At 43.5% G+C, this 12,212-nt stretch overlaps 1 protein-coding gene across 1 annotated transcript in view; it reads left to right on the forward strand.

The window, feature by feature from the left end:
* The window catches only part of LOC106694548 (rho GTPase-activating protein 6-like), a 296,825-nt gene that overhangs the window by 184,561 nt on the left and 100,052 nt on the right, over positions 1-12,212 (forward strand). Inside the window, 1 exon segment of the mRNA XM_023745007.1 lies at positions 2,033-2,192. Coding sequence (XP_023600775.1) covers positions 2,033-2,192 — 160 coding nt within the window.

Genomic DNA, 12,212 nt, shown 5'->3' on the forward strand with positions numbered 1-12,212 from the left:
AATCAATGTTTTCCAGTTTAAACCATTTATTAATGTGAACATTAAAAACAGGTCACCATTTGAGTCCTGCCTGGCACTTCTCAGCGGGCCCCTGGGCAGGTCTCTGTGGCACTGCTGGTGGGCGGGGTCGCCATGCGGGTTCCATCCATCAGCTGCGGGTGGCTGTGCATCAGGCAGGGCTGCTCAGCTGTCCTCAAAGGTGTGAGAAAGCAGCACTTTGCCTGTGCGGACACCTCTCTGCGCCTGCGCACACAGTGGCGACTCCCCCAACAAGGCATCCTTTCCTTCTCTTAAGAGGCCTGTCAGGTAAACAGGAGGGAACGAGGCTTGGCCAAGGTTGCTCAAGGGACCTCGGACCCCAAGTTCTTCTCATCACTGTGTGCCCGGCGGCCTCGTGGGAGCAGGAGGTCAGGGAGCCTGAGCACGTCCCACCACAGTTTTGTGTGTAAGACCTGGCCTGTTTTTTTGTTGTTGCTGTTTATTTTTTGAATATTTGTATCACAGTAAAATATACACAATAAAATTTACCATTTTAACTATTTTTTTATGCACAATTCAGTGCTGTTGAGCTCACAGTGTTGTGTGGTTGTCACCACCATCATCTCCATCACTGCTCCCATCTTCTCCAACTGAAACTCTATCCCCACTAAATAATGCCCCATCCTCCTCCCCCACCCCTGGTGCCCTCCATCTTACCTCTGTCTCTATGACTGACAGCTCCAGAGGCCTCATGTGAGTGGGATCACACAGTATTTGTCTTTCTGTGACTGGCTTGTTTCACTGAGCATCATGTCTTCAGGTTGCAGCATGTATCACATGTCCTTACTTTTTTTAAAAAAAATTGAATTTATTGGGGTGAGATTGGTTAATAAAATTATATAGCTTCCAGGTACACAATTCTATAATACATCATCTGTATATTGTATTGTGTGTTCACCACCCCCAGTCATGTCTCCTTACATCACCATTATCTTTTCTATACCCTCTTCTACCAATACCTTTCCCTGTGGTAATCTCCATACTGCTGTCTGTGTCTATGAGATTTTTTTTTTATTAATATATTTTATTGATTTTTTTTTCAGAGAGGAAAGGAGAGGGAAAGAGAGTTAGAAACATCGATGAGAGAGAAACATCGATCAGCTGCCTCCTGCACACCTCCTACTGGGGATGTGCCCACAACCAAGGTACACGCCCTTGACCAGAATCAAACCTGGGACCTTTTGAGCCAAACCGGTTAGGGCTAGATTATATTATTATATAATGTTATTATATTACTAAATATTATATCAGATAAGATCATGAGGTTGGTGGAGGGAATAACTAAAAAGCCCTTGGCACAGTCGCTGGTACACAGTAGGCTACCAGTACATATTGATCCTTCTATATCAGCGGTTCTCAACCTGTGGGTCGTGACCCCTTTGGCGGTCGAACGACCCTTTCACAGGGGTCGCCTAAGACCATCCTGCAGATCAGATATTTACATTATGATTCATAACAGTAGCAACATTCCAGTTATGAAGTAGCAACGAAAATAATTTGATGGTTGGGTCACAACATGAGGAACTGTATTTAAAGGGCCAGAAGGTTGAGAACCACTGCTCTATTTCTTAGTGGACATGATGGCAATTAGCAGCAGTTTTTCCTGTTACTGAGATAAAAAACCAAAAAGTTTCCATGTGATCCAATAAAAGAGAGGAAATAAGGGGACATATGTAATACTTTCAACAATAAAGATTTAAAGCCCTAGCTGGTGTTGCTCAGTGGATAGAGCATCTTCCTGTGATCTGAAGGGTTGCAGGTTCGATTCCGGTCAAGGGCACATGCCTGGGTTTGGGGATTGATCCCGAGTAGGGGTGTGAAGGAGGCAGCCGATCCATGATTCTCTCTCATCATGGATGTTTCTATCTCTCTCCCCCTCTCCCTTCCTCTCTGAAATCAAGAAAAATCTATTTACAAAATAAGATAAATAAGTAAAACCTGTGAGATGTAGGTGGCCTGTGTAACTCTTGCTGTTTCTCCCCTGGGTCTGCAGGGTGACTTCACCTGGAACAGCATGTCGGGCCGCAGCGTTCGGCTAAGGTCAGTTCCCATCCAGAGCCTCTCCGAGCTGGAGCGAGCCAGGTTGCAGGAAGTGGCTTTTTATCAGTTGCAGCAGGACTGTGACCTGAGCTGTCAGATCACCATTCCCAAAGGTAAGGCCCTGTCTGTTCTTCCATCCGGGACACTGCGAGTCCAACATCCGCTCTGCCAGAGCCACAGGGTGCAAAGTCAGCTCACAGCTGTTGTCACACAGGAAGGAAACCGCAGCTTCTTAGTCCTTGGCTGGCATTCGTGTCCATGTTAAAAGCCATGTTCAAGAGGGGCAATTTACAAGGCAACTAATATGTTGACTTAAAGGGAAGGTCAACATGGGGCATTAGAAAGAAAAGCTGTGGCCTGGCCGGCGTAGTTCAGTGATTGAATGTTGACCTATGGACCAGGAGGTCATGGTTCGATTACCGGTCAGGGCACGTGCCCAGGTTGTAGGCTCCATCCCCAGTCAGGGGCGTTCTCTCATCATTGATGTTTCTATCTCTCTCTCCCTGTCCCTTCCTCTCTGAAATCAATAAAAATATTTTTCTTAAAAAAAGGAAAGCCGTGCATATCTCAACAGTCCACATGGCTTCAGAATAAGCAATTAGAAGTTTCAGAAAGGTCTGCTTAAAGGGTTAGATGGTTCTCAACCTTCTGGCCCTTTAATACAGTTCCTCATGTTGTGACCCAACCATAAAATTATTTTCGTTGCTACTTCATAACTGTTATGCAGGATGTATTTAGGCGACCCCTGTGAAAGGGTCGTTTGACCCCCCCCCCCCAAAAGGGATCTCGACCCACAGGTTGAGAACCGCTGAATTAGAAGTTTCAGAAAGGTCCGCTTAAAGGGTTAGAAGAAAAATCATGTCTATCTCAACATGATTTCAAAATAACCAGCTGAAAAGAATGTTTTAACAATCTATTGAACTTGTCGTCTGACCTTGTGCAAACCCCGAATCAGGGATTATGCCAACGTTCACTCATGTTTATCCAGTCCTTCACTGGGCAGGTCTGTGTTGGGGTTCACAGCTGTGACACTGGAGCAAGGTCGGGCTTGGTTGTATGATGTTCTTACAAATACAGATCCTGATTCTGGTAAAGAGGAAAAAGCATATATTTGAAATCCTTTCATCTATAAAAGTCTGTACTGAATGTTTACTATCCTCTATAAGGCTACTTTACGATTTATAATAGTGTATAGTAGAAATTTAATCTGAGGTAGAATGAAAAGCTGTGGTGTTACACAAATAGAGTAAACCCATCATAACAAGCAACATTGGCTGGGTGCCTGAAATTTAAAGGGACAACAAGCATCTAAAAGCTACAAGATGGCTTTGGAGGATTTCAGTGTCTTCAGAAATTCTACTTTGTTTTCTTTTACTAGGGCTTGAGGGGATGAATCATGAATATTTATTTATAAAATAATTCATATCAGAGAGAGAGAGAGAGAGAGAGAGAGATCTGGCAAAACGTAGTTGACACAGCTTGGAGAAGGATGCCACTGACATGTACTGGGTAGAAGCCAGGATGCTGTCGAACATCCTACAGTACACAGGCCAGTCCCCCACCACAAGCACTGTCAGGCCCCAAGTGCCAAGTGCAGTTGTTGAGCAGCCTGGCTATATACAGGGATATGTACTTACAGTCTGTCAGTAACCATGCTGGCAGCCCTAGCCAGTGTGGCTCAGTGGGTAGAGCGTTGACCTTTGGACTGAAGGGTCCTGGGTTCAATTCTGGTCAAGGGCACATGCCTGGGTTGTGGGCTCAATCCTCAGTGGGGGGCCTGCAGGAGGCCGCGGATCAATGGTTCTCTCTCATCATTGATGCTTCTCTCTCTCCCTCTCCCTTCCTCTCTGAAATCAGTAACAATGTATTTTAAAAAATAACCAAGCTGGCAGTATGGTTTTCTTGGCTCATCTGTGGCTCACGAAAAGGGCACTGGCTTAGACATCTTAAAAACAGGATTTGAGGGTTGTCCCCTCATCCAACTGTGAGCTTGGTCAGTGCACCTCTGCAGTAAAAGGCTCCGTTTTGTTGACTAGAACCGTGGTCGGCAAACTGCGGCTCGCGAGCCACATGCGGCTCTTTGGCCCCTTGAGTGTGGCTCTTCCACAAAATACCACAAAATACCACATGCGGGCGCACATGTACAGTCGGTATTTTGTGGAAGAGCCACACTCAAGGGGCCAAAGAGCTGCATGTGGCTCGCGAGCCGCAGTTTGCCGACCACTGGACTAGAAAGAGTCGCACAGAAACACTGACCCCACAGTTTTCACTGGATGGGGACTCCTACGGCCACTTTTATTCTTCAAGCTGGAATCGGGGACTCCGCTGGAGGTCTGAGAGTTCAGGAGGAGGAGGAGGTAGATGAGGGCAAGGTGCTGGGGGGCGCACATCTCACGGACTCCCGCCCTGCCCCCTGGGCTTCCCCGGCACGTGCTGCTTGCCACCGCAACCACAGCCAGCTCCTTCCAGGAGGAACCCCTGCCCCTGTTAGATCTTTTCATGTTCATCTAACACGAAGAGATCCTCAGCTCAATGAAGAAATAAAGCACTTGGACAATTGATGGCAAATGAGTACTCATCACTGTCAGGATGGTTACTGCTTCTCCCGAGGGCAGACGCATCCTGCCTTGGTTGGTGGCAGGTGGAAATGAGGCCTGTCTTCTCCTCCCCGTTAACTCACAAGGTGGCCCAAGTGGGGCCTGAGAGTCCTAAAGGCTGTCCCAAAATTCACGCAAGATTTGAATTTTGCATGAGCATTAACAACAACAACAAAAAATAAATGCCGAATTTTACTTGGTTTATTGAATCAGATTCTAATATCTGTTGCCCTTTGATGTCAATCCCTTCAATTTGATAAGCATTACCAAGTTCCAATGATGGCCCAGGAGCAGGGACAATGAAGAACAATGAGGACCACGGCTTTGTGTATGTGCCAGCAAAGCCGTGGAGGCCATTGACCCGAAGTGCTATTCCATACATAACCCTATACTGTCTGATTTATGAATCAATAAAAAATTTACAATTTTAATTATAAACCTGTGTTTTCTATCACAATTACTTCTTGCGTGAATTTTGGGACACCCTTTAGCTCCCCTTCACAAGCACAGATGTTCTTTCAGTTCCTTTAAAAAAAAAAAAGAAAGAAACAAAGAAAAAAATGTTGTTGGCAAACACAATTTGTAGTGGAGGGAATGATGACTCTACAAAGTTATGTGAAACCTACATTGGATGCACACCAGATAAGATATCAGGGAACAAGTATTATTTGTAGCTTTATTTTTAAACCCAGTTAATTTGGCATTCCTCTTTGTCCCTGCTTTTAAAGAGTCTACTAAATAAATAACCTTTACCAAACAGACAACTTTATTAAACGTGTCTGCTTGAAGTTCTATCCGCATTGCTCATTTCTGAGATTATGTACTTCACATTCAGGAAAAGATTCACTCTATCCAGATGCCCAAAAATGTTCATGCTATAGCTCCTATAGAAACCACACACACACACACACACACACACAAAATTACTTCCCATTTTTATAGTTTTCTATCAAAATGAGAGCTAATGTGTTTGGGGGTTTTTTTGTGGTTTTTAACAATATTTTTATGGATTTCAGAGAGGAAGGGAGAGGGAGAGAGAGAGAAATATCAATGATGAGAGAGAACCATGGATCGGCTGCCTCCTGCACACCCCCTACTGGGGATGGAGTCTGCAACCCGGGCATGTGCCCTTGACTAGAATTGAACCCGGGACCCTTCAGTCTGCAGGCCGAAGCTCTATCCACTGAGCCAAACCAGCCAGGGCGGGAACTAATGTTGTATAAATATTTTCTTATGGAGGAGAAAAGGGGTTGTGTGGTGGGATGGAAATGAACAGACGTCACCTGGGATTACTGAGGCTGTTGTTTTGCGCAAATGATTCTAGACATTATTTACCAAGAGCCTCCAAATGCATGGAGTGGTATGATGGCACCTTTGACTGGAGGGTGGCCACTTGGTTCCATGCAAACCCCCAAGTGGAAGTTCTAAGTAGGGTCAGATTCACTGTGTGAATTATTTACTCAGGAAAATAAATACAGTGGAGCTTGCCCTGACCGGTGTGCCTCGGTGGATAGAGCGTCGGCCCGCGGACTGAAGGGTCCCGGGTTCGATTCCGGTCAAGGGCATGTACCTTGGTTGCGGGCACATCCCCAGTGGAAGGTGTGCAGGAGGCGGCTGATCGATGTTTCTCTCTCATCGATGTTTCTAACTCTCTATCCCTCTCCCTTCCTCTCTGTAAAAAATCAATAAAATATATTTTTAAATACACTGGACCTAGAACCGAAAGAAATGATACCAAGGCCAATGAGACAACGGGTATAATGAAAATGGAAATATACCTAAGCTCACATTTCAGCTCTTTGCCACTTTAGGATGAGTATAGGGCAGTGATGGCGAACCTATGACATGCGTGTCAGAGGTGACATGCGAACTCATTTTTTCGGTTGATTTTTCTTTGTTAAATGGCATTTAAATATCTAAAATAAATATCAAAAATATAAGTCTTTGTTTTACTATGGTTGCAAATATCAAACAATTTCTATATGTGACACAGCACCAGAGTTATGTTAGGGTTTTTCAAAATGCTGACACGCCGAGCTCAAAAGGTTCGCCATCACTGGTCTAGGGATTTGTTTACGGGTATCTGTTTGAAGAACCTCCTCCCTCCGTAAGACTGGTGTCCCCAGCGCTCAGATAAATGATATTCTAATATGTTCACCAGCTTCTGGGTTTCACCATAGAGAGGGAGGAATAGGAGGTGGAGGGATTGGGGAATGACTGGGGTGATTGCCTAGCTTGGACTGCAGGGGTGGGATCCAGAGCACAAGTAGGGACTTTGACTTCCTCTCAAGCTATAGTGATAGGTGCACATCAGTTATATGGTACCGATGCAAGGAAATGAGAAGATGGGAGTATAATTTCACTCCAGATTGCCTCTCCGCTCTCGGTGAAGTAGGAAGCAATTTCACCTGCTAGCAGTGAGGATGGACAGGAGGTACTGGAGGTTTGAGGAAAGAGAGGAAGAGGGGAACCGATGGGCCAGGATGTTGCAGGGTTGCAGGGCGGTCCAAAAGGCCCATTTGAGGTGAGTGCCTGGGAATTTAAATTGCAAAATGAGCATCCTGGCAGCTGAACACTACTAAAGCCAAATACACCTGTTTGCAATTCGAGTTCCCCAGACCTGGTTAATCAAATCCCTATTCGAGTTGGGATTTTCTAGTTGAGTTCAGTGATAGTAGAGAAGCACCTGGCAGTGGCCCAGTGATGGCCATGACCTTGTCCCTGGAACCTGTGAACATGTTACCTCACAGGCCAAAGGGAACTTTGCAGATGTGATCAGTTAACGTCCCTGAAATAGTGAGACTATCCTGGATGATCTGGGAGGGCCCACCCTGATCACGTGGGTACTTAAAAGGAGTGAAACTGTCCCAGCTGTAGTCAGCCAGAGAGATGACTGAAAGCAATGTTGCTGGCTTTGAAGATGGAGGAGGGGCCACAAACCAGAAAATGAAAGCAGCCTCTAGACCAGCGGTTCTCAACCTTCCTAATGCCGCGACCCTTTAATATAGTTCCTCATGTTGTGGTGACCCCCAACCATAAAATTATTTTCGTTGCTACTTCCTAACTGTCATGTTGCTACTGTTATGAATCGTAATGTAAATATCTGATATGCTATATGTGTTTTCTGATGGTCTTAGGCGACCCCTGTGAAAGGTCGTTCGACCCCCCAAAGGGGTCACAACCCACAGGTTGAGAACCGCTGCTAGAAAAGGCAAGGAAACAGATTCTCCCTAGAGCTTCTAGAAAGGACTGCAACCCTGGTGACACCTTGGTTTTAGCCCACTGAGACCTATCTCAGACTTCTGACCTCCAGAAATATCAGATAATACTAGTAAACTTGAGTTGCTCATGTCACTAAATTTGTGGTCATTTGTTATAGCAGTGATAGGAAACTAATACAGTGTCCAAGGAATGATTGTAAACTCAGACCATTGAATCCAAGTTGGATAGAGAAGTTGGGAATAAATGTAAAAGACATTTTTCTTGAATAAAAAGAATAAATATGTCAATTATGTCATTAATCATCTTTAAATTGAATGTGATTCCAAAACACATACCAACAGAATTTGTTTTTGTAATATCACTAACTTGATCTAAACATCATCTGGGCAAATAATTCTGTGAGAGTAGGAAGGCAAAAATATGAAAAAGGTCAAATGAAAACGAACTCTATCCATTTGTTAAAATGTCATAAAACGAAAGCAATTAAAAGAGTATTGTACTGCTTCATCATAGGCAGATTTATGGGAGACAACAGTTCCGAAATGAACTAAAATTGCTATGAGAACTCTGACATGATAAATATTGCATTTCTTGTCAGGGAAATGATGGATTTTTATTGTATTTGCAACAATGAGACAACCATTGAGGAGAAAAGGCTGGATTCTGCCTTTACTCCTTCCATCTAAGGAAATTGATATAGAAGAAAGAATTGAAGATTTAAAAAATGAAACTATAAATGCACCAAAGCCAAACATAGCTGGATATTTAAATATTTTTACATTGGGAAAGTCGCCATCCAGAAAACATATAGTGATACATTTTACTACATTAAAAAAAGAACCATCTTTGTTGCCAACAAATAAATCAATAAATAGAAATGTACAGCACATGTGACAAACTAAAGGCTAACTACTGTAAAAAAGCTTTGTTACAATTAATATGAGAAAAAATAATTAAAATATAGACACATTACAGGCAGCTCACAGAAAAAGATGTGCCATTAATTTATGAATATTTGAAAAGATGCCCACCCTCATTCATTAGAGAAATGCAAGCTAAACAACAAGGGGATTTTTTCTTTTATATTAGAATGGCTTCAAAAGTAGGATAATAGCCCAGCCAGGTGTAGCTCAGCGCTAGAGCGTCGACCTAGGAACCAAGAGGTCACCAGTTCGATTCCCGGTCAGGGCACATGCCCAGGTTGCGGGCTTGATCCCCAGTGGGGGGCGTGCAGGAGGCAGCCAATCAATGATTCTCTCTCATCATTGATGTTTCTATCTCTCTCTCCCTCTCCCTTCCTCTCTGAAATCAATAAAAATATATAAAAAAAGTTATTCTAAAAGTAGGATAATATACTTTATGGGAAAACAAACACTCATATCCTGTTGGTAGGAGTCTCATATATTTGTGGCAGCAACAAGGCAGTTTGGGAACATATAACTGTTAAATGGCCCAACAATGCTACTAGTAAGAATGTATCTCACAGATACGTATTTGTATTAGTTGAGGTAGGCTAACCACTTTGTGCCTTAACATTATAATCATTTCTTTCTTACTCAGGCACCATCCAGAACAGGTTGGCCGTGGGGGGCAGAAGAGTAGATCCTGCTTTTCGCAGTTATTCAGGGACCTGTGGCTCCTCCCTCCTCTATTACGTTCAGCCAGGAGACACACAAACTAAAAACTGATAACATTTCCATAAACCTTAGGAGATGACGGATGAGGTTGATAGGTTACTCCTGCTAAACTTAAGATATTTTGAAAAGGGACTTTTGAAGATGCTACAGAGAATCTAGATACATTTTTTTAGATATATTTTATTGATTTTTTTACAGAGAGGAAGGGAGAGGGATAGAGAGTTAGAAACATCGATGAGAGAGAAACATCGATCACCTGCCTCCTGCACACAACCTACTGGGGATGTACATGCCCTTGACCGGAATCGAACCTGGGACCCTTGAGTCTGCAGACTGACGCTCTATCCACTGAGCCAAACCGGTTAGGGCTCTAGATACATTTTTAGTGGTAGAAATCAGGAGGCCCTTGGTGGGAGGGGTCGTATCTAACAATAGAGCGTTTCTTGGGCAACCGTGGAATATTTCTGCCTGGTCAAAGGCTGCTCTTGGCAGAGGCTCTTGGATCAGTCTTTCTGTCTGTAAATGGCCTGATCTTTAACAGTGGAACCGAGAAACAAATGCGGAGAGCATGGTCAAGAGATTAAGCAGCACCTCATGGCTTGTATGAACTCTTCATTTATTCAAAACGCATGAACAGAGCACTCTTTATGTGTCAGGTAGGATGTTTAGGCTCAATTACTATTACTTTGATAGCATTTTAATACAAATGGTCAAAGGCAGGGGATAGCAAATGGGCCTCCTGGCCAAACCCAGGTCCCATCTGTTTTAGTAAATAAAGTCTTGATGAACTACAGCCATGCTCATCCATTGACATGTGTTCCATGGCTGCTTTCACTTGACAGTGGGAGAGTTTAAGAGTTGTGACAGCCCATATGTCTCACAGAGTCTCAGATGTTTAGGATCTGGCCCTTTATAGGAAACATTTGCTGACCTCTGTTCTAAAGTCAAATGAAAGAAAGTGGCATATTTCTGCCACAATCAGCAAAGCAGGTTAGTGTACGCAGTGTGGCTGAAGCTCATTATATTGTAAACTAAGTATGTAAAGCCCAGTGGTTCCCTGGGAGGGAAATGCATATTCATGTTTTTAATGCTCTTTTTCTCTCTTGCTTTCAGTTCATTTCTGATATCACAATTGAGAAAGGCTTTGTTTATGTATTTTGAAAACAGTATCACAGAATGAGTAATAGCTGATGGTTTCAGAAAATGTGGGCAATCGCCTAATAAAAGAGTACCCTGACCCCTCAAAATTGCTCAATTATATGGCTTCCTTATAAAATGGTCCCTCACCATTGTCCCTTAGGCAGTGTAAACCCAAGTAAACAACTCAGGGAAATCAAGAAAATGATATTCATGATGAGCGAACACTGCAGCTGTCTTTGGTTTGTGATTTAAGTGTTGATTTTAAAAATAAGGACCACCTGGTGGGCATGGAAATCGAGCTTGGATATTTGTGTAACAGCCCTAGAGAGAAAATAGAACTAACTTTTTTCTATGTTCTTCTTGCTGGCAATGTTCAGTTGAAGAGGTGATGTGCTGCAATGTGTGTTAAAGCTTTTTTTAAAATATATTTTATTGATTTTTTTACAGAGAGGAAGGGAAAGGGATAGAGAGTTAGAAACATCGATGAGAGAGAAACATCGATCAGCTGCCTCCTGCACACCTCCTACTGGGGATGTGCCCGAAACCAAGGTACATGCCCTTGACTGGAATCGAACCTGGGACCCTTCAGTCCACATGCCGATGCTCTATCCACTGAGCCAAACCAGTCAGGGCTAAAGCTTTTTTGTACACATAAAACTGAAGTTGAGCCAGGCCGGCATGGCTCCGTGGTTGAACATCGACCTATGAACCAGGAGGTCACAGTTCGATTCCGGTCAAGGGCACATGCCCAGATTGCGGACTCGATCCCCAGTCTGAGGCACACAGGAGGCAGCCGATCCATGATTCTCTCTCATCATTGATGTTTCTGTCTCTCTCTCCCTCTCCCTTCTTCTCTGAAATCAATTTTAAAAAATGAAGTTGAAACCTGGATTAAAATCCGCAACTCAAATGCATGTAGAAATGCTGGTAGGAAGAAAATAGGGTGATCACAAAAGGTTAGACCACTGGGCTTAGAGGTCCTCAACAAATGATTCTATTGTGTGAGCTGCAGAACTAGTTGTATCTTCTATGTGTCCACAGTGACCTTTTCTGTGATCTTCCCAGGGACTTGTGACTTCCCAGTGGATAAGGCTATCTTTTATTTGTCTTTGAATCTGGAACAGCAGGTAAATTGCCCAATAAACCACTGACCCTTAGCAAAGCATTGAGAAAGTGAATGAATGCATGTATGCATGCATGCATATTCTCATTTAAAAGTATGTTTCTTCATTCTTCCCTACCTCTCTAAAGAGCATCAATCACCTGTCAGTGATCTCCCCCAATACCCTTGTAATGATTCTGAAATAACCTCAATGCTTCCCTATTAGTTCAACCCACGCCCAGTTTCCAACTTTGATGGTCTCAGAGCGTTGGTGTGAGTCTTATATGAGGCAATAACCATGATGAGCTTAAAACATCTCCCAACATCTTGAATACTCTCAATAAAAGTTATCTATCACCATTATCATCATCACCATCACCGTATCACTTTGTCTTATATCTTTCTCCAAAGCTGGGCATTTCATCATTCTGTCTC

The sequence above is a fragment of the Myotis lucifugus genome, unplaced genomic scaffold, assembly GCF_000147115.1.
Source record: "Myotis lucifugus unplaced genomic scaffold, Myoluc2.0 scaffold_508, whole genome shotgun sequence".
Lineage (NCBI taxonomy): Eukaryota > Metazoa > Chordata > Mammalia > Chiroptera > Vespertilionidae > Myotis > Myotis lucifugus.